Raw genomic sequence first — 26725 nt, 5'->3', positions numbered from 1 at the left:
TCAACAACAAGTAGGAATCGATACGGGAGAGTTTCCCCTATCAAACAATCAAGATCAAACCCAAATTGCTACGGCGGTGGCGGTGTCCAGCGGTGATGACGGCGGTGATGATGGTGGAGATGATGATGATGGTGATGGCGATGATGTCCAGCTCGATGACGGTGTCGATGGCGTCGATTTCCCCCTCCCGGAGGGAATTTCCCCGGCGGATTCCCGCCCGCCGGAGAGCTCTTTTCTCTCCGGTGTTCTCCGCCCCGCAGAGGCGGCTGTAACTCTTCGCGAGGTACCCTCTGTGGCTTAGGTCTTCGGGACGAAGGGTTTGGCGAAGAAAAGGAGGCGAAAAGGGTCGTGGGCCCCCCAGACCATAGGCCGGCGCGGCCAGGGCCTGGGCCGCGCCGCCCTAGGGTGTGGGCCCACCCTGGCTCCTCCTGGCTCCTCCTTCGGCTTCCTTCGTCATCTTGAAAAATAGGATTTTTGGTATAATTTCCTTCCAGAGTTGATCTTCCGAAATATTGCGTTCGACGGTGCTTTTTCCAGCGAGAATCCCGGCTCCGGTGTTCGATCCTCCAATAATGATGAAACATGCAAAATAGATGAAATAACATAAGTATTGTGTCCCAATATGAAATATATCAATGAATAACAGCAAATTATGATATAAAATAGTGATGCAAATTGGACGTATCAGGCCCCTATTTAAGGCCTTCTTCCTCCTCTTCCTCCTCACTTATTCTTCCTCCTTTGGCTCTCCACCATTGCTAACCTTGAGAGCTTTCCACATCCCTCTACTCCTCCAATGATTCTTGAATCCATTTGAGGGAAAAGGAAGAGGAGATCTAGATCTACAATTCTACCAATCAAATCCATCTCTTTGTGAGTGGAACTCTCTAGATCTTGATCTTGGTGTTCTTGGTGAATTACTTTGTTCTTCCTCTCTTATTCCCCCAATAGCTTTTGTAGCTTTGTTGTAATTTGAGAGAGAAGGACTTGAGCATCTTTGTGGTGTTCTTGCCATTGCATTTGGTGCATCGGTTTGAGTTCTCCACGGTGATTCGTGGAGGTGAAAGCAAGAAAGTTGTTACTCTTGGGTTCTTGGAACCCTAGACGGATTCTAGGCCTTTGTGGCGATTTGTTGGGAGCCTCCAATTAAGTTGTGGATGTGTGCCCCAATCTTTGTGTAAGGCCCGGTTTCCGCCTCGAAGGAAATCCCTTAGTGGAACCGTGACCTAGGCCTTTGTGGCGAGGGTCACCGGAGATTTAGGTGAGGCGCCTTCGTGGCGTTCGGTGTGTGGTGTGAGTACCGCATCTTGGGGTGAGGCCTTTGTGGCGTTGGTGTGCATCGAGCAACCACACCTCAAGGTGAGCCTCTTGTGGCGTTCGGGAGCACTAAGCAACCGCACCTCTCCACCGGAGATTAGCACTCGCAAGAGTGTGAACTCCGGGATAAATCATCGTCTCCCGCGTGCCTCGGTTATCTCTATACCCGAGCTCTTTACTTATGCACCTTACCTTGTGATAGCCATCGTGCTTGAAGTTATATATATCTTGCTATCACATACTTGCTTGTATTGCTTAGCATAAGTTGTTGGTGCACATAGGTGAACTCTTGCTTAGAATAAGTTGTTGGTGCACATAGGTGAACCATAGTATATAGGCTTTGGGCTTGACAAAGTAAACGCTAGTTTTATTCCGCATTTGTTAAGCCCATCTCGTAAAAGTTTTAAATCGCCTATTCACCCCCCCCCTCTAGGCGACATCCGTGTCCTTTCAATTGGTATCAGAGCAAGGTCTCTCATTCTTAGGCTTCACCGCCTTGAGAGTAAAGATGTCGGCTAGAGGATTAGTGCACGATAACACTCTTATATTAGATGGCACAAATTATGATGTTTGGAAAATTTGCATGCTTAGTCATTTTCGGGACATTGACCCTCATATGGAGAAAATTGTAGATATAGGTTTTTCTTCTCCTATGGATTCACAAAATCTATCTTTAGAGGATGAGAAAAATTTATATCTCAATTCTCAAGCTTCTTATGTTCTTATGAATGCTTTGCGAGATGTAGGTCTTTTTCCATACTTGCCTTTTTGGAGCGCTCATGAGTTATGGACAAAAATTCAAGATAAATATGATGTGTCCAATATTATGAAGGATGATTGCATTGCTTCCACTTCCGGCCGTGATGAGTTCTCATCTTCATCCACTTCGCCAAAGTGTGTCAAGACACAAGGTAATGATATGGTGAGTGGTGATGAAAATTGCAATGTTGATATTGATCTTACTATTGATGATTCTTCATCTCTATCTCATTGCAATGCTTCATCTACGGACTCAAACACTTCTAGCACTAGAAATGATTTACATGCTTGTGTTGATAGTCCTTGCATATCATGTGTAAGTTGCTTGAAAAAATCTAATGATGATATGCTTGCTTTGTCTTGTGGCCATGATAAAAATGCTTCTATTTCCTCTAGTTGTTGTGTGTCTAACAATGTAGAGGAAACCAAAGATTCTATTGGTCAAGACAAGATCTTGAAAGGAGCCTCAAGTAACTCCTCGTCTTTATCTCACGGTCCTCATATATGCCTTATGGCCAAGGGTTCCACGGTACCTCCTACCATGGAATCTAATATGTCTCGTGGTGATAAGGATGAGGATGAATATGAAGAAGAGGATTGGGTTGTCTCTCTACGCGATAAGGGTAAGAGCGTATTCAAGGTTATTTGCAAAGATAAAATTGCTAGCACTCACTTCTTTGAAATCTTGACTACCGCTATTGAGAGCCAAAAACTTATTTGGATGCATGAGAACACCATTGATAAAAAGGGTGCTCTTGAACGAGAGTATGCCAATGATGTAGCATCCCTAAAGAATGATCTTGAAGAAGAACAAGAGACCGTAGCCTCTCTTGAAGAGCAACTTGAAACCCTTGAAGTGTCTCAAAATGAAATAGTTTCTAAACTCACTAAGGAAAGAGACCATGCTAAAGCTCAAGTAAAAATGCTTAAAAAGGAAAATTCCAAAGTTGGTGTTGGTCATGATAAACTTGTTAAGGATCTAGATGATCTAGACAAGGCCCACAAGGTCTTGGAGAGCGAACACTCTATCCTCACCAAGTCCCATGAGCAACTTCAAGCTTCCTATTTAAAAGAGCATGCCAACTTGCCTTCTCCCATTGCTATTAATAATGATGCTTGTGCTACTAACTCTACTTCTTGTGAAGCATCTATCTTGAAGGAGAATGTTGAGCTAAGGGCTCAACTTGAATTGCTAACTAGCAATTATGGGAAATTGGAAGAAAATCATGGAAAGCTTTCTAGCTCCCATGAGGATCTTCTAGCTTCTCATGATAGGCTAAAGTTAGCTCATGAGGCTATCATATCAAAGGCAACACCTTGTGGGCCTCATGTGAATACTAGCACTACTACTCAAAATGCTATATTGCCATGTGCTAGTCCTAGTAATTCATCCACTCATAGTATTGCTAAATCTTGTGATGAATTATCTTCCTTGCCTTGTTGTTCTAACAATGTAGGTTCTACTTCCTCTAGTACTTGTGTTGTTACTAACCATGTAGAGGAAATCAAAGAGCTCAAGGCCCAAGTCTCTTCTTTGAAGAACGACTTGGTAAAGAGTCATGAAGGGAAATGCAAACTTGACAAGATGTTGAGTGTGCAACAATCCCCCAATGACAAGAGTGGACTTGGATTCAACTCCAACAACAAGAACAAGTCCAAGAACAACAATATTAAGAAGGGCCAATTACAAGTCAAAGACCCGGCCAAGATTGTTTGCTTCAAGTGCAAAATTGAAGGGCATCATGTTAGATCTTGCCCTTTGAAGAAGAAGCAAAAAGGGAAGCGGCCTCAAGCTCAAACTCATATTCAACCTCAAGTTGAAGAAATGCCACTTCCCAAGAAGAATCAAGCCAATGCTCCCATTGTGGAGAAATCTAGTGAGAAGAAGGAGAAGAAAAGAACTTGCTACATATGCCGTGAGAAGGGTCACATCTCCTCCTTTTGCACTATTGGTACCTCATCCAACTCTATCACCATTGATGATGTTTATTCTCTTCGTAAGGATGAGGGTGGCAATGTGTTTGCCAAATTTGTTGGTGCTCAAAGTGGTGTCAAGAAAAGAACCATTTGGGTTGCCAAGCCTATTGTGACTAACCTCTTAGGACCCAACTTAGTTGGGGACCAACGATCCAAAACTTGATCAATAGGTGCTTGTTGGAGGGCATTGGAGACTTGGCTACATCATGAAGAATTAAGGGGTCTTCATCATTTATATTATCTCAAGCCAAGTCTTTTATTTATCTTGCTTCTATCATATATTCAATGTTCCTCCTTGCGGTAACATGTTCTCAACTCATTTATATTGAAAGTTACTCGCCCCTTTGCATGTGTTAGTTTTGTTCCTAACATGTGTTTGTATATGTTGTGCTTCCTACTTGCTTTTCTTGAGAAATCAAGTCTATGTATGTTAGGTTGCACACCATGTATTTGTGCTTGTGTTGGAGCCTCTTTGCATCTTGTTGTATCTTATATGGCTCTTATGAGAGATTAATGGACTATCCCATTTTGGGGGAGTGATATTCCTTTGGGAATTTCATGATCCTAAACAATGTGTGTACATGAGGAATATCACTTAGAATTGATATTGCAAGATTATCTAGTCTCTATGTGGTATGTCATCTTCATGAGAAATTCAAATTCTAATGTCTATTAATATCTCTAGTTGGATCTTATTTGCCTCTTGTGAAAATAAATTCTTTATCACATTATGAGGGAGTAATAAGCTTTGTGCATATTACAAGCCTAGAAAATGTGAACATTTGAGGTTGTGTCACATAGAATTGATACCATAAATTATCTCTCTCCTATGTGGCATGTTTGCTCAAACAAGTTACAATTTGCTTAAATGGCTTCATTGCTAATACCTTTGTGGATCTTATTTGTGAAAGTTGTTCTTGGCATGGTCTTTCACAACTTGTCCCTCAATACATTTTTGGAAAACCATGTGCTTCAAGTCATACTATTAATTGCTTTGCATGTTGGTATGAATACTATTAATTGCTTTGCATATTGGTATGAATACTATTAATTGCTTTGCATGTTGGTATGACTAAATGAAGCTATCAAGAAACTATCTTTGCATGATGGTTAACTCTTATCTTTTACCATATGCTTTATTCATTGTAAATATGATCTCATGAATTCTTACAAACTACCACCGGGAAATATTTCCTAATACCTCTTGTCCTAGGAAAATTGGTAATCTTTATGAGGTAGATTTTTATTGATCATATTTACATTGGCTCTTGTGTTCGAATTGCCTTATTTATTTCCATGAATTTGTTGTGCTTTGACTCCCATGTGTCTTCCTTGCATCTTATGGATCTAATTTGTCTATTCAAACTTTCTTAGCATTTCTAGTAGATATAGGTAGTGTGATGATCCTAGTTTTGTGCATTTTGTATCCATATTCTAAATCCTAGATAATGCACTAATCTTGGGGAGCTCTCCTATATTTGTTATAATGCTTAAACTTCTCTTGATCATTATCAAAAATTTGGTTTTGGGAGACATAAAATTTTCTTTATGGTACTTTGTGCCATCATAAAAAGTTTCGAGGGTTTGGTTTACTTGTTGGAACCTTGCTCTCTTGGGGAGTTGGTTATCTCATTCCTTTGTGTTTAGGGTTAATTAGCTTCTTATAATGAGATAAGTCTTTGGAGTCAATCTTGTGTTGATTTGATTCTTTGATATAGTTTGGGCAACCATTGTCTCTTGATTTATTTGGTGTTTTTTTCAAATTGTATCTTCCTTTGGTTCTTGAAAGTATTGTGCATGCATATTTAATATATGTATATCTTATGGCATGTGTTACTTCCTTTGATCCAATATATAGGGTAAACTCCATCAAATCCTAATTTGATTAAGATGTGCATGAAATTCAATTTCATATCTATATGCACATAGAATTGTGGAGTTTGTTCTATATGTTGTAGTGTGTCTAACTACTTCGGACCCAATTAGTTTGGGGACCACTTTGTACTTACCTTTGTGTTAGGTACAATGGATATGCATTGGATGCTTGTCTCACTCTTGGAAAGAAGTGGTGACTCAATGGTAACTTGAGGCAAGCTAGGATGGTCAACGAACACATATCTACTACATCCACACCAATGCTATCGTGGTAACAAGTATCTTCTCATGCATACTTTTCTTGTATCAAACCTTATGGTTGCATCTTGGCATGAATCTCTTGATTTGCAAATATTGTGCTTTTTGCAAAAGTCTTAATGAAACCTCTTTATTGTGAATGTGAGTAATTTGAGATGAGTGCATTTGTTGGGAAGTATACTAAATCATGCTCATGATTCATCCATCCCAACTATGCCTATCTAGCAATTTTATTGCATATCAATTCCTCAAGGCTCACGCATGTGCAATATAGATGAAAGTGCAAATTGAGTTATTTGTTGTGGTATTCTTTCTTTGTGATACTTGTTGCTCCTCTCAAAGTATCTCAACTATCTTCTTTCCCTTGTTGATATTTGTGATATATTTGATGTGTTTGTGGTTGAAGTTCATGAATGTACAATAAGATAAAATTGAGCCTTTGGCCATGCTATTAAGCAAAAATTCTTATTGTTATATTGCATGACTTCGTCTTGGATATCATGCTATATTTCTTGCGTATCTATTTTGTGTGTGCATGTTTCTTTGTGGATAAATATCTTTGTGATATTTCCCACTTAGAGAAACTTATACACATAAGAGATGATACATCTCCTTTTGATATCTTATTTATTTATTGCGTGTTGATTGGTCATGCTAAGCAATATAAATCATTGAAGACTATGATGATGCTTTTTGCTCATCCTTGTAATAGTCTTATAATATGCGTTATCATGCCTTTCACATATCCTATTGGTTGAGCCTTTTTATTATGGTTGCCTCTTACTTGTTGCTCAACTATTTGTTTGTTGCAAGTGTTAAGCTTATTTTTCTATCTATGATCTATTACAAATGTTTGTGTTTTAAATGAGGGAGTGAGGATTCCATGTTATGCATATTGTATTCAAATACAACATTTTAATTTATGCATGTACCTTGGGGAGCTTCCTCATTTGATTTAGAGCACTATCTTGTGGTGATCATTAGAGTTTGATTCACTTGGTATCTTTTGTTTTTGAATGATATTATGGGAGTGATGATTCCATGTTTGTGCACTTTATACTCCAATGCAAATTGTCTAGTTTTGTGCACAAACCTTGGGGAGCTTCCTCATATTATTTAGAGCAATCTTCTTGATCTTATCATAATATCTATCTTTCTTTTGGTATCCTCTTTGTGGTTCATTTGGTTGCTTGCTTCATTTGTTGAAGCTTCTTGACTTTGTTATCTTTTTGCAATCTTTGATCCTATCTATAGTGTGATTCCTTCCGAATATTCGTCATTGGATATGTGCATTTGATTCCACTCAAATTATGAGAAATGCACACGCTATGGAGGAACTCTCACTATATTGGCCTTCTAAATTTTTCACCCATTTCGGCAATTGGTGCCAATGGGGGAGAAGTTTGGAGGGTTTAAGGGAATTTGGTTATATCTTTGCTTTGTGCTTAAGCATGTGCCTTTATTGCATTGCATCTTGTTGCTTTGCATAGTTGAATATTTAGAGGAAACTCCACTAGGCTTTGAATGCCAATATATGCAATGAAAGTCAAGATCATTCACACATGCATATATTATGGGGGAGTTTGCTCTATATATTCAACTTATTTGTTACTTAAATTCCTTATATAAACCCTCTCAAAGAGATTGTCATCAATTACCAAAATGGGGGAGATTGAAAGTGCATGGAGCCCCCATGTGTGGTTTTGGTAATTAATGACAATCCCTATGGACTAATGTTTGCATTGAGTTATATTTGTAGGAGTTGTCCATAGGCAATTCTTGAACCATATGTTGGCTTCAAGGTTGCAATAAGAAGAAATTGATGAAGTATATCAAGTGTCAAGTATGTCTTGAAGATGAAGATGAAGTGTGCCCTCAAGTTACTTCAAGACATCAACATGATGAAGAATGAAGAATTGAAGTGCAAGTTCAAGATGAGCCAACTCGAAGAGATCATAAGCTTGAAGCTTGCCATGGAGAAATGAAGTGCTAGTTCAAGATGAGCCATCTCGAAGAGATCCTTTGATTGACTCTTGTCATCCATATGGTGATCATGGATATGTGAAGTTGCGCCGAAGAAGAAGCTCTCCCATGGTGGTTTATGGGGGAGCAATCTACAAGACTTCGTCTAGAAAGCACAAGCAAGAAAGGCGTTCCATCTTGTTGCGGTCAAGATCGTCATCATCGAGCTCAAGTGGAATGCGCAAGTTTAAGGTTTGCTCTTGATAGGGTTTCTTTCTCACCGGTCTCATAATGTAGTTGGAGACCGGTTTATAGTTTAGTTGCCGTACTATCAAGAGGGCTCTCGAGTGAGTAACTCGATCGTATCATTCGGAGAGAGCTCAAACCTTTGCATCCTTGCATCATCTTTCTTGGTTGTTATTTGGATCTTATCCATGTGATGTTTTAGAGCTTGTGCTTATTCTCATGACAAGCTCTAGTTCATCGAAACGGATTTCGCATAGATCACTTGTTGCGTTTTCGAGTTTGGTTCATCATCATCTTTCTTGGTTGTTATTTGGATCTTATCCATATGGTGATGTAGAGCTTGTGGTTACTTCCATAGCAAGCTCTAGTTCATCGAAAACGGATTCCGCATGAATCACTTGTTGCGTTTTTGATATTGGAGTTTTTCTCGGTTTCTCGTATTGAGAGGTTTCACTCTAAAATACATAGAAAAACCTACCCCACTTGTTCTTAACCTTTTCACTCTTTGTTGGGTAGCTCTTGTCATACCCTTTACAACAAAATTGGTTTCACCTAAATCCGAGTTTCCTAACTCAACTTGTTGCATTTTCGAGGTTGGAGGTTTTACCGGTATGTCTTTTTTAGACAGGTCAAACCTTTCATCTTTTATTTCTGTCCTACCTTACTGGACTATGATGGTTCCCTGCATGATCTTGTAGAGCTTGTTACTAGCTTCGAAACGAGCCCAAGATCATCAAAATCGGAGTCCGGATGCAAAAGTTCTTAAAGTTTTCGTATCGGGTGTTTGGGCAAAAACTGGGGGGCCGGAACTGCCGCCGGGAGCACCCCGGCACTGCCGGTGGCGCAAGGCCTGCACTGCCGGCCACCCCGGCACTGCCGGTGGAAAATGGCCAGCACTGCCGGCCACCCCGGCACTGCCGGTGGCACAAGGCCGGCACTGCCGGCTGTCGCGATTTTTGCCCCAACGGGCGAAATCTGAGGCCCCTATTTAAGGCCTTCTTCCTCCTCTTCCTCCTCACTTCTTCTTCCTCCTTTGGCTCTCCACCATTGCTGACCTTGAGAGCTTTCCACATCCCTCTACTCCTCCAATGATTCTTGAATCCATTTGAGGGAAAAGGAAGAGGAGATCTAGATCTACAATTCTACCAATCAAATCCATCTCTTTGTGAGTGGAACTCTCTAGATCTTGATCTTGGTGTTCTTGGTGAATTCCTTTGTTCTTCCTCTCTTATTCCCCCAATAGCTTTTGTAGCTTTGTTGGAATTTGAGAGAGAAGGACTTGAGCATCTTTGTGGTGTTCTTGCCATTGCATTTGGTGCATCGGTTTGAGTTCTCCACGGTGATTCGTGGAGGTGAAAGCAAGGAAGTTGTTACTCTTGGGTTCTTGGAACCCTAGACGGATTCTAGGCCTTTGTGGCGATTTGTTGGGAGCCTCCAATTAAGTTGTGGATGTGTGCCCCAATCTTTGTGTAAGGCCCGGTTTCCGCCTCGAAGGAAATCCCTTAGTGGAACCGTGACCTAGGCCTTTGTGGCGAGGGTCACCGGAGATTTAGGTGAGGCGCCTTCGTGGCGTTCGGTGTGTGGTGTGAGTACCGCATCTTGGGGTGAGGCCTTTGTGGCGTTGGTGTGCATCGAGCAACCACACCTCAAGGTGAGCCTCTTGTGGCGTTCGGGAGCACTAAGCAACCGCACCTCTCCACCGGAGATTAGCACTCGCAAGAGTGTGAACTCCGGGATAAATCATCGTCTCCCGCGTGCCTCGGTTATCTCTATACCCGAGCTCTTTACTTATGCACCTTACCTTGTGATAGCCATCGTGCTTGAAGTTATATATATCTTGCTATCACATACTTGCTTGTATTGCTTAGCATAAGTTGTTGGTGCACATAGGTGAACTCTTGCTTAGAATAAGTTGTTGGTGCACATAGGTGAACCATAGTATATAGGCTTTGGGCTTGACAAAGTAAACGCTAGTTTTATTCCGCATTTGTTAAGCCCATCTCGTAAAAGTTTTAAATCGCCTATTCACCCCCCCCCTCTAGGCGACATCCGTGTCCTTGCACTTGTGTTCTTGTAATTGCATTGAGTGCATCGGTTTTATTTCTCTACAGAGATTTGGTTTGGTGAAATTGAGAAGATAATTACTCTCGGGTGCTTGTACCCGGAGTTTGTTCCTCGTGGGTTATTGGAACCCTAGACGACTTTGTGACCTTGGTGGTGATTATTTGGAGCTAATATCTTCAATTTTTTAATCGCCTATTCAACACCCTCCCCCTTCTAGGAGACATCCGTGTCCTTTCAGATGGATTGATCCTCATCTTCTCTCTCATCATCTTCCTCTTATTCTTGATTTTTTGTGGCGTCGGCGGCCTCGGTTCCATCATGAATGGCGGCATCACCGTCCCTCTATGCACACAAACACACGCCCTACATAAGCCTACAGTCATGGTATGCACTCAAAGCACAGTTATGGCGTTCCCATTAATCGCCAAATCCACCGAGCGGCATTCAGTGAAACATGTTGTTGGCGTCCCCGCCAGGAGCACCAGACAAGCTGCATCCAACCTTGGTGAACTCACCGACAGCACCATACGTGAGTGGGCCCATTTCGGTCGGCAGGGCCAGCGAGCCGTTGTAAGGATGATTGAAGTCGACGGCAATGTCAACATCCTCGCAATGGCGGTGTTTGAAGGTGATCGGGGAAACCATGGCGTTTGGGTAAAAGCCACCATGCTCGCTCTCACCAAACTTGGGGAAGAACCTTAACAACGGTGTCACGCATGCGCTTTCTTAGAAGTAGGTCGGGGAAGACGTCGACATGCTCCTCGAACGAAAAGCCACTATGATGCTCCCTTGGCTTCCGCGCGGTGGCGTTGTCGATGGTACCCATGCTAAACCCTTGGCTTAGAGCGGCAACGTTCGCCACCGTCATGGCTGCTAACTTCTTCATGTCGGCATTCCGCCATGGAGAACTTCTGCCGAATACAATATCTCTTGCGCCCTCATCTAACATCCTCTGTGACATCGGCTTCTTGGGAGGCTTGACAAAAGACATCCCCTTTGGCCCCATTGTCTTCGGCACTTTCAGCACCATCGCGACGAGGATGAACAGTGTGCATCAGTGATGTGGGATGAGCAAGTATGGGAGCGGCAGGCGAAGAAATAAAATGGGAGGGGGTAAAAGGGGAAAGTTGAATGCACCACATAAAAGCTAGACTAGCCGGTTGCCATTCGTGTGGCCACGTTGGATGGAATGACGTTATTGGGGCCACGAGCCCTAACAAGGCATGCTTTTAGTCCGGCACGTCCGACGGTACAATTGGGAGGGCCCACTGGAGGCATAACTACAGGTGGTCTAAGTTATGGTAGCAGTGCATCAATTATTGTAGTAGGTTGAATCCCTAATCGCCGTCTTCCACCTAGACAGAGCAAGCTTAAACATTCCTCTTAAAGTAGAGTAATCGAAGTCTGAAACTTTAATCTTTTAGTCTTACTGAACTTCGCTATCAATATCTACCAATTGGTATCAAGAGCTTGTGAATCGTCTCAGCGGCACGATAGATCTACAAGAGTGACCTTGTAATCTCTCAAAAATCATTCACTTACAGCGATGGCTACCCAGTGGAGGCATAAATCGGGTGCAGCTCTGGTTGGGAGCTGGTTACTCAGCAAGATCACTACGGTTGAGTTCGAGCGTAAAATTCCTCCTGTCGCTGTGTGGTCTCGTTGTTTAGTTGGTGAAGGTAGCTCTTTGCTTCTTGTAAAAACCCTCTGAAATTTCCGTGGCAAAAACATCAGATTCAGCTTCAGCTGACAGGAACGTTGGAGATAGAATCAATGCAACTAGATGTGCAAAACTGCAGAAACATTGTGAAGCTGATAAGCAAGAATCCTTGGATTTCCGGTGTCCAAGCAAACTTTGACAGATTATTTGTTGCGTCACTTCCACAAGTGAACCAGCAACCTGTAGCGCCCCACCTAGTCCTGCTATACCTCCAGCAGTTCAGGATGCTATTGCTAATTCCCCTGGTCAACAAGTCAACATTGCCCTACAGGCATCCAAATGAAAATGTTCAGGGAACTTCAACCACAACGAATAAAATACATATGTACATGTTCTTGGCTGCTTACAACAGCATCCGCATTTGCTTGCTTTTACCGCCCTGTGGTCATAGTTCTATCTATCAGCAACTACTGCAGGTGCCTCCCCTTGATTTCCTCCAAGACACTCTAAGAAACCTATGATTTCTGTTTATGGGGCTTCCAATTTGGCCTGAATGGTCGGTTCTTCGGCCCTGAGTGCCTTTTAAGCTATTATCTAGCAACTATCTACACTGTGCACAATGTTTGAATCCACAAGGCAATTAGCTCAGGTCGAAACCGGCTTCTGAATTTATCGCGTACAACAGTTTGGTTTGCAACTGCTCCTTGCTGTTCAACATGAACAAGGGAATCTGTTAGTCCTGCTGAAATGAATTAGCAAACAGATAAAATGTAAAGGAACTCCTGGTTTGGCCAGATGTAGAAATGTGGTTATTATGGTTTACTGACGTTTTGTAAGGAGGGAGCTTAAGAAGGTTCATGCAAGTAGCTGAGGTGGGCAACCGGTCTCCATGCTCCTCCACACCAGGGACACCAGCTCTGTATCCAAAAGAAGCTTAAGATCAAAATACCCAACAGAACAAGATGTGAAACTCGAACCATGTATATACAGGTGAATCGAACCTTTGAATGCAAAATTTTGGATCAAGGTACTCAAATCCAAGGAGTGGCCCACGAGAACATCCAGTCACAAACCTATGAATTTATCGTCATCCATATAATGAGATTAAGAGAAGCATTGATTTGATATAAAGGATTAAGTATGTTTCAACTAATCACAGCTCAAGCTTGTGCATCATGCAAAAAAAGGAAAACATGTGTAAACCAAGAAGTCTCAAGGAAATAGATGAATCTAAACATTCAAGCTCCTGTCAGCATAACTTAGTATGTTATCTATTTATTCCTCTAGGTTTAACAAGACCAAAACTATTACAGTTAGCACAACAGCCCACAAGTAGAAGAGGAATAGGAGAGGCAGTCAATTTCTACAAAAACTAATACGCGTGCCACAAAAAAGGAGAGTAACATACTTGAGAAACTTTTTCTGATTATCTGAACTGAAGCTCTTTAAAACCTCCCAGAGCATATCAATGATCTCATGGTCCTGAAAGAAAACCATAAATCCTTCTCTAAAGTAGGAAGATGCAAAATAATTCACCATTCAAAATAATAACATAAATATATAAACATAAAAACACATGATTCAATACTTGTACCTCTGGAACTGGCCAATATAAATATTCGCAGTATGTATATAAATTATTATTAAGCAGGGACATTGCCTGAACTAGCTAGTTTTTGTATTTAAATTGACGTTAATATTTCAAGCTGATCCATCACTGAGATTGATCCTAGGGCATGCCAAGTCCTGCAGTCCACTAACATTGCCTTGTGGTTTGTAAAATTAACTCATAAAACACTGTAAGAAAAGGTATGTTCTAAACTTCAAAGAACTATATTTGTTTCTAGCACTCCAGTAGCTCATGCTTGCAGGATTGACTTGGTTTGAGCATGCCTGCTATTCAGCAAAAGCACATTTTAATCCTTTGTCGCAGTGCAAGCAAACAAACGAGAAAAAATTGAGTGGGAGAGTGCTGGCTCTCATGACCACCTATTGTGGAAGTAGCGTAAAACTATCAAGTAGGTATAGCGTACGAAGCCCGCACATAGACATTGTAGGTAGATATGCTCGGAAAAGATAAAGATGATTGGTAGTTTTATAGTGGGTACTGGGTACCAAGGAGATACCCACTATAAAGACCCGGGTGCCCACCAGGCCATTCAAGATAGCTCAACTCTTGCCACACAAGACCTTGTTTGTAGATCCAATCTAGCTCCTGTAACTCTTCTAACAGTCCTCAAACATCAATATACACCAACATGACATATCTAGGTAAGTCTCAGACATGGCCTCGCCAAATTGCCGAAGTCCTTACTATCGTAAGATCGGAGATAAACCCTTTTGCAAAATCATAACATCAGCGGCCGTAAAAAAAAAGCATCAACATACCATATAGCTTTTTTATAAAATATAAAGCAAGACTGCTCTCATACCACAACTTTCAATTGTTAAAAACTATGGGGTAGCCCACATGAGTGCATCTATTAAGTAGTGAAGGATAACCAGCCACAAGTATCAATTACTATATAATAGCTAGCTGCATTATTGAAATGATGGCCTTTCCTACATAACAAAGCAAACATACCGGATGATAACCTCCGGAATAGTTGGTGTTCAAACGCAAGTCATCAATGTCCAAACTTTCCACGGAACCAGATATGAGAAGCTGCCAGAGCAAAATACGCAAGAGAAAGTGAGAAAAGTAAGAAATGGTAATGCTAGGTATAAGTGTCCTTTGACAACAATAAACATGCACAGCATGATGCAATACAGTAATACATAAAACATAGTAACATATTAGTCTTAACCACATGGAAAACATCAAAATAAGACAAAAAGTCACAATGCATTAACTTAATATACACATTTTGAAAAAGAGGTAGTGGAACTAAATTTCTCAATTTGTAATATTTATGTAAACTATGTAAGTCAAAGTACCTGAATTTCATGTTCATTGAACATATCGATCCATTCCTTCGGTACAAGTTGTTGAAAACCTCTTAAAAAATGTCTACTTTGTCCACGAATCTGTAATCAGAAGAAAAGCAAATTACGTATCAAAACGTTACAATACTACATGACAAGCAGTAAATGACTGAACTCATAGCATACCTGATAGTTTAATCGATGGTTAGCAACAAGGTGGATAAACATAATAACATTCTGATTAGTAACACGCATCTCTCTCCCACCAGGAAGCAGCTCTTCTTCTGATTGTTCGCCATATTCATTATTCAGAATAACAAAGTACAGCTCCAAATCTGAGAGGTCGCCTTGGTAATGCTGAGCATAGGAACGGAAAGTGATCAGAGCGTGGCAAAATGAACATCAGATGAAAAAGATACTTCATAAAGATAGTGGGTCCTCATATAGCTATATAATGACATGCTACAAAGAAACAATACCCTCTGGAAATCTGGATTGCAATCTCACAATTAAAGAAGACTTTTTTCATGGGTCATATATTAACTTGGTAATTGGTATTTTATCTTAAATATTAAACTTATGATAGTTTCATATGCCACATTTGACAAAACTGATACTATTAGATAAACACTTCATCTCACCAGCTCAACTGCACACAACATTTAGAAAAATATTAGCTTCTAAACCTATCAATAACTATTTTCTTCTTCACACATTGATGTAAATAGGATCAAACCTTCAAAAACAGAAGATGTCGATACAACTCTGGATCCAGTGAAGGCAGATCATTCAAGAAGTTGGACCTGATTGGTGGCAAAAAGGGAGATGTGGATGTTAAACTCATTAAAAATAAATCATATAGATAATGATGCAAACGGCGCGGACACGGGATATCCCGCTCCCGCCAGACTAATCCCGCCGGGACTAAACAGGATTTTAGGGATATTAGGAATTGGGAGAAGTGGGTCTCATGGTTCCCGGCAATTAATTCGTCACGTGTTAGCTGCACGTACTCGCTGGAATTAGCAGACAAAGTCGTAGACGCAACTGCCTCTAACTACTGACTTTTACATGCCTCGTACGCGGTGCAAAAGGGATTAGTGGGAGCTGGCGCTGTTTTCGGCAGGCTCCCAGCAGGATGGTACAAACGGGATTAACATATTTTTCTGGCGGGACGGGACGCGGGATTGCTGGGTAGGCCCATCCCACCTGCAACATTACATATCGAGCATAATGGAATTGTATATGTGACATCATAATATATTAACAGATTTGTAGAAGGTAAAATTGTCTCATAGTATGCCCAACCATACTATGTTTAACTTAATTGTAGTTAACAACAAAATCCACAACGCTGCAAGGGCCCAACCCACTCCTATATTCGAACTAATTTACCTAGAAGGCTAGAAGCAAATTTAATCCATGCTGGCAAGTTCTGAACCATATCTCGTAACAAATGAACCATAATCCAGGTCAACAGAATCACAAGTAATTTGTTGCAACTTGCTTAAGGGAGAAGGAGGGAGAGATATACTTCTCTTTCAGCTTGCTCAAGAAGAAGGTAGCAAATGGCAAGTCAACAAGTATTCCCTCATACATCGCCTGAAAGACATGAATAAAGCACATGTCAGATGATATGATACCCATATAGTTACAGAAAAACGTATAACTTATGTGATTGCCATGATAGAGCTTAGGAACAAAAGAAGTTACAAAATTAGTACGACTAATGAAGAATAATCAGCAACTTTGCACTGATGGACACAATTAGCATATCTATGCCTTTTTTGTATGCCGTTTTAGTACAATCTACAGGCATGTGCCCAAACTCAAAAAACAACTTTAGTTCCAAGTATAAAATTGTGGATGACCAAACAGTTCAACAGAACCCCAGTGACATATGATGCCAATAATACAATTGATCAACACAGACAGATCACTCTAGGGCAACAGCGCAGCATGTCACCGATTCAGAATGTGCGAGTGTGTATACAAGAATGCCATGAAGATGTTTACAGATATTGAACCTAAACTATTCTACAAAACAAAATTCATGATAACAAGATCAGGAATACTCATTATGTTCTTTCTATCAGTCAAGTACTCGAATACGCACATATCACTGGAACAGCCATCTGATCTTAAACACATGTTACATCACTGCTAGCTACCATACAGCAACCTCAAGAATAGAGATGACACTAATAATTTCAAGCTCAATATACATTTCCATAAGAAAAAAAGCACGACATGCCTCCAATATAGGACAAAAGTTCAGGAAATACTGGGAAATTGGCATCAAGATACTTGCATGCCTTCGGAAAATGTCAGAAAATCAGATATACAAGTTCTAGAACAAGCTCTAACAGGTTGAACATCTGCTAAGAAAAGGCAAAGAAAATATATACAATCAAAGCACCTTCCCGAGGAGACTTCCAAGAAAATGGAAATACTGCAGATGCTGTTCGTGAACCAATCCCGATCCAGGGTTGGGGTACAAAAGATGATCGACCGTTTCCTACAGAGAAAAAAACAGGATACAAAAAATGTGAAGTAACGTAACTGAGATAAGCAAAAGAACTCCTTATAGAATTTCTGCCAGTTCTTAGCAAGTGTATACAAAGCTACCAGCATATTCCCACAAATTAATGAACATAAAGTCTACTCGCACATTAGTAAAGATTGTGATTCTGTGACTAAAGAATAAAAGAGCAGATACCTTGAACAAGCCATACTGCACATCAAACGCAGCACGAGTGATATTTTCCATGAAATCTTTGAAAATTCCGCCTCCATCAATTCCAGCTTCTTCCACACCATGCTCATTAACAAATGATACTCGAATCTACAAGCATCAAGGTTTCATTGAAAAGTCAGAACACTGGTTTCCTGTATATTAGGAGAATATGTCTTAAACAACCAAGGAGTAAAGATGAAAGATATTGTCATCATACTGGTCCTTTAAGATCTTCTTCAGAGAGCAAGCTTAGCTGGTCAAAAGCATCTTCCAGAAGTCGACTTCTTCTTATCTTGAACCGGTGTCTTGTCAAGGAAGAATGGGACGTCGTTGATTGTTTAGAATTTGCCAATTGTGACTATGGAAAAAAAATAAAAGTAAGATATTATCCTGAAAGATGCACCAGTCGTATTCGACTTTGTACAACTAATAAATAATGACATACAGTAAATATCTTGACTCTGATGGTAAAAGGCGCCAAAAAGGGGGCAAGCTTTATAATCTCTGATGCTCGAGTGTTGCCAAGTATTGCCTGAAAAGCATGTAAAGGGTGTTAAAGAGATGTTCTTCTGAAATATGTATTAGTAATTCAAGCAGCACATAGCTACTACCTGAGAGACAAAATTTTCGCTTGTTGCTTCTTGGGAATAGAAATCACTATCGGAAGTGAATGGGAGTCGGTTGTTCCAGTCTTGTAACTGCAATTAGGTACAGAATTTAGTTCACATTACTAACTTTCTCCATGGAACAATAAATAAAGTAGCAACCACTTCTGGCAAATAGTTAACAGAACAGTGCGATGTTAATCAGCTACATTGTCCATCAAAACCAATTCACATAATTTGTATCAAACAATCTGGAATATAAACTAGAAATGGTTGTGTTTATAATAAACAAAGAAAGAAAGAAATTAGTTGTGTTTGATAAAGAGAAAAACCAATGTTCATATAGTAACCATGCAGCTCAAAAACCAAGGACTGACTATGCAAAGGACTGCAATTTTAGATGAAGAAGAGAAAGGAAGAACAATTTCTTAAGGTTATACTAAGTTCCTAACCAACAATAATAATGAATAATCTTCCCAAAAGTCCTCCAGAATCCCAAAAGTACCCCAGAATCTAATGAATAGTGAACTACAGTATCAATGGCATTTTCTGCACACCTCAATACAACCATTAGAGTTCAAGGCGCTAATATACATAAATTGAAAATCAAAATCACTAGATATAACAAACAGTAACATGATATATCAAGGCAGGATATCTACCTGTATGAGTAACTCAGATAACCCAGTCCTAGCCCGGCTCTTGAGATTATCAATCGACATTTTCTTAAGGCCTAAAGGATTAGGTAATGGCTTCTGAGTAGAAGAGGTGTGTGAAGGAATAATCCAAAGAAGTTGCCATAAAGCCTGCAGATTGAAGTTGAATTCATATCAATGTAATACCAAACATGAGTATATCCCAGCAACAGCTCTGATGTTTCAAGTAATTATAAATTCAACAGAGTGGATGACTAATAATAACACATTGATGGTATTGTTTTGTGTGTACCTGCTTTAAAATGAGAATCAGGGACTTCAAATCCTTAAGTGAAAGAGGTTTCTCTTGTTCATAGAATTCCTCGTTATCAACAATCTTTAACATGTACCTAATACAGGGTAAAATACAAAGCATTGATAACATGTGTTCTGAGAAAAGATATGAAAATTTGTCCACAGTTCGATTCATTGACAAAAAAAACACAACAATTAAATTAAAAAAGAATTAAGCAGCAACAGTTTGTGCCAATTTGAAATAGACGTCTTACTTGTATATGGGACAGAATACGGACACTGGCAGTAGCCAACCAGGAGCATCTGCAGGCAATGGAGAGATATTCTTGGAAAAATATGGCCATCTTTGGTTTACATGGCATCGCTTTATAAAATTCCATAGTGCAGGAACAATTTCGGTACGGTAGGCCAGCACAGTCATAGTTACATCTAGAGGCAGTGTGTTGAACATGACATGAAGGAAAGCACAAATGGACCCTACAGCTTCCACTTCAGCATCTGATGGTCCAGATAGATCAGAATAGTTTGTGCTTAATGTGCCTCTGAACAGTGCATTCACCTATGCATGACAGTCTAAAGTCAAATAGGAGAAAGCAAAATATGGAACCCAATAATCTTGACAGTGAATAACTTCTGTATGGCTGTTCAGCATACCAAATGATCGAGTAATCGTGTATTTGAATCAAATGCTGCAGTTATCTGTTTTTGCAAATCAATATCAAGACCACCTTTAACATCAACGTCCATGGGCATGTCATCGTCCTCATCTGCTCCTATTCGTAGTTTAAGAAAAATACAGCATGCATAAGTCTCTATCACAGAAAGACTGAAAGAGATATGCAAGTTAACGAGACGCCTAGTAGGAATGAATCTTAAGCCGCAAAGGGGCACCACAATACTGCTAATTTAGAGCTGTGTCGAACATTTGTGTACTTGTGACATGTGTCTTCAAATTCTTGAAAATTCAGGTCCAGCTCAATGTGGTGTGTGCTCTTATAGGGTCTAATTTCTAACGGTGTGAATGTATATATGGTGCATATGAGTTCCATTGTTCATTAATGCACATCAGATCACAATCGTTAATCCCACCAGTTAGCTATACTTTTCCATGGGCTTCGAAAACTATGTTTCAAAATGTCTGTACATTTACAGAATCAGGATTTAGCAATGTATTTCTAGGCTTCTAGCGGTGTTGCACTCTCTCGCCCTACTTCAATACTTCAGAATTCATGAAATGCTTGTAGTACGTCATTAAACAGGCTTATGCCGGTCGTTTCAACTAAGATTTTTCTTAGATTTAGTCATAAGTGTTTTCTTGGCCTGTGTGTACAGTGAGCCACGGAAAAATATAGTAAAACAGAGTAAGTAATATGTTGCAAGTATATTGATGCTCTACCTATGGACAACACTATTTTGTAACAAGTATACAAAATAAAAAAATCAACCCTATTTATGGCTTTACTTTTTAATAACTGGAATAATACAGACACTCGTACAACAGTGAAACATAGACCTGATGTATCAATTTCAAGCGTGTAGGCTGCAAAAAGGATCAACTCATCAAAGGACAGAGACCAAGTCTGCATATTTATACTTCCCATTCACACCAACATATTAAACAGTGTTGTAATGGTAAGCACCAAGCCTCCTTTTACTCAGCCTAAGATTCCCCTTAGCTAGCCCTGTTCCAGAACACTGCAGTGTTCACCTATTTAAGGTGTTCAAATTTCAACTTAATACACTCCCTCCGATCCATAATAAGTGTCAGAAATTTAGTGTAAAGTTGGTACTTATCATGGACCGGAGGGAGTAGTATATTATGACTTTTTCTGCACACATTAAATCATAAAACCATGACAACTTCAAAGCACCAAATTTGTTTTTTCCGATGTTTTTCAGGTAAATGGAATGTGGAGTTTGCAAGCATTCATTATGTGACAAGAACCTATGCAAATGAATTACAACACAAAATGCTACATAAACACTAGCAAGCTAGACTGCCAAAAGATAGAAGATTGTTCATTTACTGGCAAGTAACTTACTTTCAGTAGGGGATGTGATCATTGGCAACGCATCCAGCAATGACGTAGAAACAGCAATGATGTCAGCTGCCTGGAATAGAAAAAAAACATACAAAAATGATACTATCACTCACAATTATTAAAGTGGCATCAATCTTTAAATAATCCACAAAAGGACATCCAATAGAAAATGGAAAAAAAGAGAGCTATTTCCACAACCAAGAATATTACATATATGATAACAAGTCAACAATATAGTAATACATGCATAATTCAGCTATTTGCATGACCAAGGTGATTTCAGAAATCAGATATGAAGTCAACCATATATCAACATATGCATACATGTTTAGCATCACAAGAAGAACAACACATTTGCTTGTGAACCTCACAAATAAATACACTTTTTCTCTCTGTTGAGATCATATAACTCAAGAGAGCCAACACAACAAATATAGAAGAATATTGAACATGAGGGCACATACAAGGAACATAATACATCTTGCCGCATTTTTTGACGTAAACAATTTCTCACCTCGCATTTTTTGCATTTCACATCAATCCCAGTTGTAGGATGATAAGTGAATATGTAGAGAAAAAATATGTATGCAATGCAAAATGTGTGTACACACATGCACCATAGTCCCATAAATGATACCCAAGAAGAACCATAATTAGCAGAGGATTTGTTGTGCAAAAAAAACTGCTATATACCAAATAGATTTGGATACCAACCCAACCTTCTCAACCCAGCTCAAAAGCTGGACAAGGATAGACAAAATGCGCCAAAACAAATGATGGGGCCTAACTTCCCAATGCTGGAATTGAATAAGAAAAGAGACCTAACAAAGCTCTTTTCTGGGAGCAAATGGGCTTGCAATGAATGTTTTTGGGTACAGAAACCAGATAGGTCTTTTCCCTGATTATTGTATTTTCGTGCATTTCCAGCCTTGTGCAATATTGCCAGATATCCAGTAGATAAGAAATTGATGTAGTAACTTGAAAGGTAGAAGAACACCTACTCTATCAGAAGCGAACATTGGTTCAGCCAAAATCCAGGTTGCAGCTTCAAGTACATTTGCTAGAACACAAGCATATCCTGGATGATTAACTGATATATCCTTTGGAAGAACATCAGCACGACTAGGCAAATAGCAAGCTATCTGATGGATATAATATTTGCTGAGCCCATTAGCAGCGAAAACCTGAAGTAAATAAGCAGTAGAAACAGTCAAATATACACATTCCTCAAAATAAATTCAAACAAATTTTAAATGGAGAAATGGTTCAATTCATAATATAAAAAATTGTATTCTCAGACATTATGTTTCAGATGACAAAAGGTAAATAATATGCAGTTCATATTTTCGCCAGCCATGAGTACAATTAGTCAAACAAGAAATTATGGAAACAGCTCACCTTCTTGAAGTGCGGCAAACGATGCCAGAGAAAAGGAATGGATAGAAGTTGCGAGGAAAAACTCCATCTTGGATCGACAATTGGACAGCAGCATGGATCATCGCCAACATGCGAAGCAACAAGCATGAGAGCTTGCTCCAGCGCAGATGTATTATGGTGGTGCTCCAAATTTCTTGCATTTTGCTGAATAATGATCAGATCCATCAAAAACATCACATAGCAAATCATTGAAGATTAACTGTGGTCATAGTGATCAATTCAATGCTTCTTCCACCAAACAACTAAATACTCGGAGCAAGGTCACTGCACTAGACAATCCCACACTACCTACCAACAGATGCTAATCAAAACAAACTCGATAGTACCTGCTATTATTGGAACATCAACTTTTTATGCTTGATACACCAATATACAACTAAAATAAAAACTAAAATTTCAGAAGTTCTGATATTTGTATTCAAGAATTCATTGCCGTGCTATTGCCTTCAGAATCTTAATAATAAGATGAGTATAGCTAACGTTGTCAAGGAGAATATTATTTTGTTTAGGTGGCATACAAAACCTGGTAGTAGGATGTAATATAAAGATAGTCGTGAGTAATAAAGAAATCCGAAGTGTCTGGCACTATTTTGACTGTTAAAGGAACTAAACTAATACAGCCACATATCCTCAAGTGAAAGTAGAATTATTTGTGGATAATATATTTGGTCAAAGAGTCAACTAAAAGAGTAGAGACAATGGTAACAACAAATAAACAACCTTACTATAGAAATAGAACATACCGGTACTGCAATAATAATCCCCCGAAATAAGCAATAGATCCTTTTGTGCTGAAGATACCCAACAACTTTGCAAATCCACGGTAGTTTAGGATTTAACAAACAAGTCACAGCTTCTAATAATCGGACAAAGGGCATTTCTGTGCTTTCCACTGACATCAAAAGTTGGTTACTCCAATCATACCTATCAAAACAAAATAAAAAAGGAAAATACAATGTTATTCATTTCATCAATAATGATAGAAAAATAGCACCAGCTGGAGCATGTACATTGGCTGCATAAGTTCAGCAAGAAAAAGAAGCAGACGATAAAATATCAACTGAGAAGGCAATATCAATAAAGCAACTATATCGATACACACAGCAAAACTTAAATCAAATTAAGATGTAGGGCACCCCCTAGTGAGATGGTAACTGCATGTTCCATTAACAAAAGTTCACTCGGCACAAGCTGATCTTGAGCAGAAATCATAAGACCAGATTCACGTGTTCCATTATAGAAATTCATTCTATTTCAACTGAAACTTAGTAGCACGAAGAAATAGAACTTCATAGGGTATTCAGTCCACTTAGGATGAATAAATGTATTTTTGAATCATGTGATTAGTAAGAACAGATAAAGAAGAATATTCGAAATATTAGCTATCAATATTTGAACTCACCTCTTCTGATGGACTGCATACACACAGATGAGTGCGAGTTTTTTTACCCTATGTATCACAAGAGGTTCCACTGAGGAGTAATTTAAACCAGCGAAGAGGCTTACGGCATCTCCTACAACCGAAAGGAAAAAATGATGAATACAGCTAATGTCATAAAAGTGGTGAAAATGAATATCATGTCGATGAGGCTGGACACAAATAGAATACAAGTCAATAAAAAACATTATACTATTCCCTCCGAACTTGTCGCTAGTGTAGATGTATCTAGAAATCAAATGTGTCTAGATACATCCATATTAGGGACAATTAATATGGATCGGAGGGAGTACCTAAACATGTCTAATAATGCCTAGGAAGTTCATAATGAATCAACAATATCAAGAGTTTACAGAGAATAAATTTCTTGGCATATTTTTTTGTTCAAGTTATTGGCATTAGTGGAATACCACTCATGAAGCATACTAACGAAGAAGTAGCTGTTTGCACCTAGGAGAACAGGCAGTTGTAACTAGGTCCATGAATAAAGGCTCTAAATTGAGAATAAGATTACCAGTATGGCAGATGTGATACAGGGATGGAAACACGCTAAACGGAATGACATAAAGGCATATCTGGTGGATATTATATAGAAGGAAGATTAATACCCCAATAACACTAGGATCAAACTTAGCATACAGTGGAAAGAATAGCGACACTGGTAAACAGTAGACTGATACGTACCATTTTTAACATACTGCAGAAGTAAGTTGCAGACTTGAGAAAGTATAGCAATATCATCGTCTTTACTTGCATTGAAGAAGAAGAGCAGTTGACGAAGAAAGTCAGAATTAGCGCTGAAGCAGTTCCTGATTCAGTGCCACAAGCTGGTCAGAGAGAGAAACACAAGAAAAGACTGAACTTCATCTTTAGTTGTAATGCTTACCTATCTACCCTCTGGCAGTGCTCCCCAAAAGTAGAGCAGAAGTTTTCTCGAACTTCGGAGCGCGCCAGTTCGAATGCCCTCTTCCCTCTGAAGCATTTCTGCAGCTCACAATTAGTCAAATTCCATTCGGGAACATGAGTATGCATATAGGCGCATAGACGGGAAGCTGGAAGCGATTCTGGACGCAATAGCTTGTGGCGAGAAACAGGATGGCGGTTTAATAGAATGATAGGTCGTCGGATATGCCATGGTCCATTGAGGCGAAACGAGACGCGTGAACTTTTTCCCACGCACGCCTCGTAACACCCGACAAACCAAAAAGTGGAACCATTAAAGCTTCTAAGCTTTTAACACCCCCTTGATCCCAGTAGAAACGCACGTGCATACAAACCTAAACACTCGATTAATTTGCCTCGTCACACCCAAAAACCAATAGGAATCGCTATAGTTCCTCGACCAGCCTACGCAACCTGAACTCCCCCGTGTCCTGCCGCATCATGCGAAAATAAATTCCTTCAACTACATTTACTCTTCCGACAGACCCTATCGTGCTGGAGAATTATTCAACCTAAAACTTCACACAAGCAGAAAACACTGATGGTGTAATTCTTGGAGTAGAACTATTCAACCTAAAACTTGCAACAATGCTGAAAAGCTCTCTTATCTGGTGACACGGAGTGAAATACCGCTAGGCCAGAATGCTCAGAGTCTGGATCTCAGGTATAATAAACTGTAAACACACTGGCGCACGCATAAATAAACCCTCCCTCGAAACAGCGCCAGTTTAGGGGCGCTAAGTGGCAACCCCCAGGATGACCCCGGGTCGCGATCACGAGTCACCGACCACCCGCACGGACATACCTGGATCTTGGTGGCGGATGAGTTCTGTAGGCGCATCGCCAGGCGGCGGCGCCGCTCCTCGCGCGTCTGCTCGAGCAGCACCTGGCGGTCGCGCTCCTTGTTGCTCCGGCCGCCCATGTCGACCCGCTTCCGCGAGGTCGGGTCGCCGGAGAAGAACATCCTGCCGGCTCCGGCCGCCCGCCCGCCTGCTGGACACCACCACCCCAGGAAAAGAAAAGAGGGAAAAAAATCAGGAAAAATCCGCAAGAAAATCGCGTCGGAAGGGGATGCGAGGCCGATCGGGGCGTACCGGAATGGGGCTCGGCTCGATCGGGGGTCTAGGGTTTGCGAGGAGGGGAGGGGGAAGGCCGGAAGGGGATGGATGCGGAGCAGCGACCGAGTTCGGAAGCTGCGAGTCGAGAGGGGAAAGGAGATGGGTGCGGTCTCGTATCGGGCCTGGGAGGAGAAGAGAGGGGGTGGGTGATATTTCCGTATGACGGTTCTGCCCCCGTCGATCGTAGTGCAAACCCGCGCAGGCAGTGACGTGGGCGTCCACGCGTGATGCGTGCTGACGTGGAGGAGCTCCCGTCCCTCGGGTCAAAGGAGGCCATGGTGAAGTTGGGGACCAAGTCCCTCGTGTCGTCGCCGCCTCGCCGGTGGGTGTTGTGTTCCTTCTTCTTACATTGTTATTACTTCACCAATAGGTCCTTACTCGAGTGTGCACATATTAGGGTTTGGGTTTTGAGT

The 26725-nt window shown here is 40.4% G+C and overlaps 1 protein-coding gene across 1 annotated transcript; it reads right to left on the bottom strand.

Annotated features, from left to right (window-relative positions):
• Positions 1-12458: 12458 nt before the first annotated feature.
• On the bottom strand, positions 12459-26175 carry LOC124646575 (E3 ubiquitin-protein ligase UPL6-like). The gene is made up of 26 exons (XM_047186680.1): positions 26000-26175; positions 25139-25236; positions 24937-25061; positions 24217-24328; positions 23558-23738; positions 22776-22958; positions 22379-22561; positions 21378-21447; positions 19990-20108; positions 19590-19894; positions 19334-19430; positions 19048-19191; positions 18392-18478; positions 18226-18312; positions 17998-18138; positions 17763-17888; positions 17463-17561; positions 16578-16645; positions 15780-15846; positions 15230-15400; positions 15056-15145; positions 14703-14783; positions 13527-13600; positions 13120-13191; positions 12946-13035; positions 12459-12825 (listed from the first exon to the last, which is right to left on the bottom strand). The coding sequence occupies exons 1-26, from the start codon at positions 26156-26158 to the stop codon at positions 12759-12761; spliced, it is 3096 nt and encodes a 1031-aa protein (XP_047042636.1). The 5' UTR covers positions 26159-26175; the 3' UTR covers positions 12459-12758.
• Positions 26176-26725: the final 550 nt, after the last annotated feature.

Source organism: Lolium rigidum, chromosome 4, assembly GCF_022539505.1.
Source record: "Lolium rigidum isolate FL_2022 chromosome 4, APGP_CSIRO_Lrig_0.1, whole genome shotgun sequence".
NCBI classification, from domain to species: domain Eukaryota; kingdom Viridiplantae; phylum Streptophyta; class Magnoliopsida; order Poales; family Poaceae; genus Lolium; species Lolium rigidum.
The sequence above is the reverse complement of the archived record's forward strand: the minus strand, read 5'-3'. Positions and strand labels throughout refer to the sequence as shown.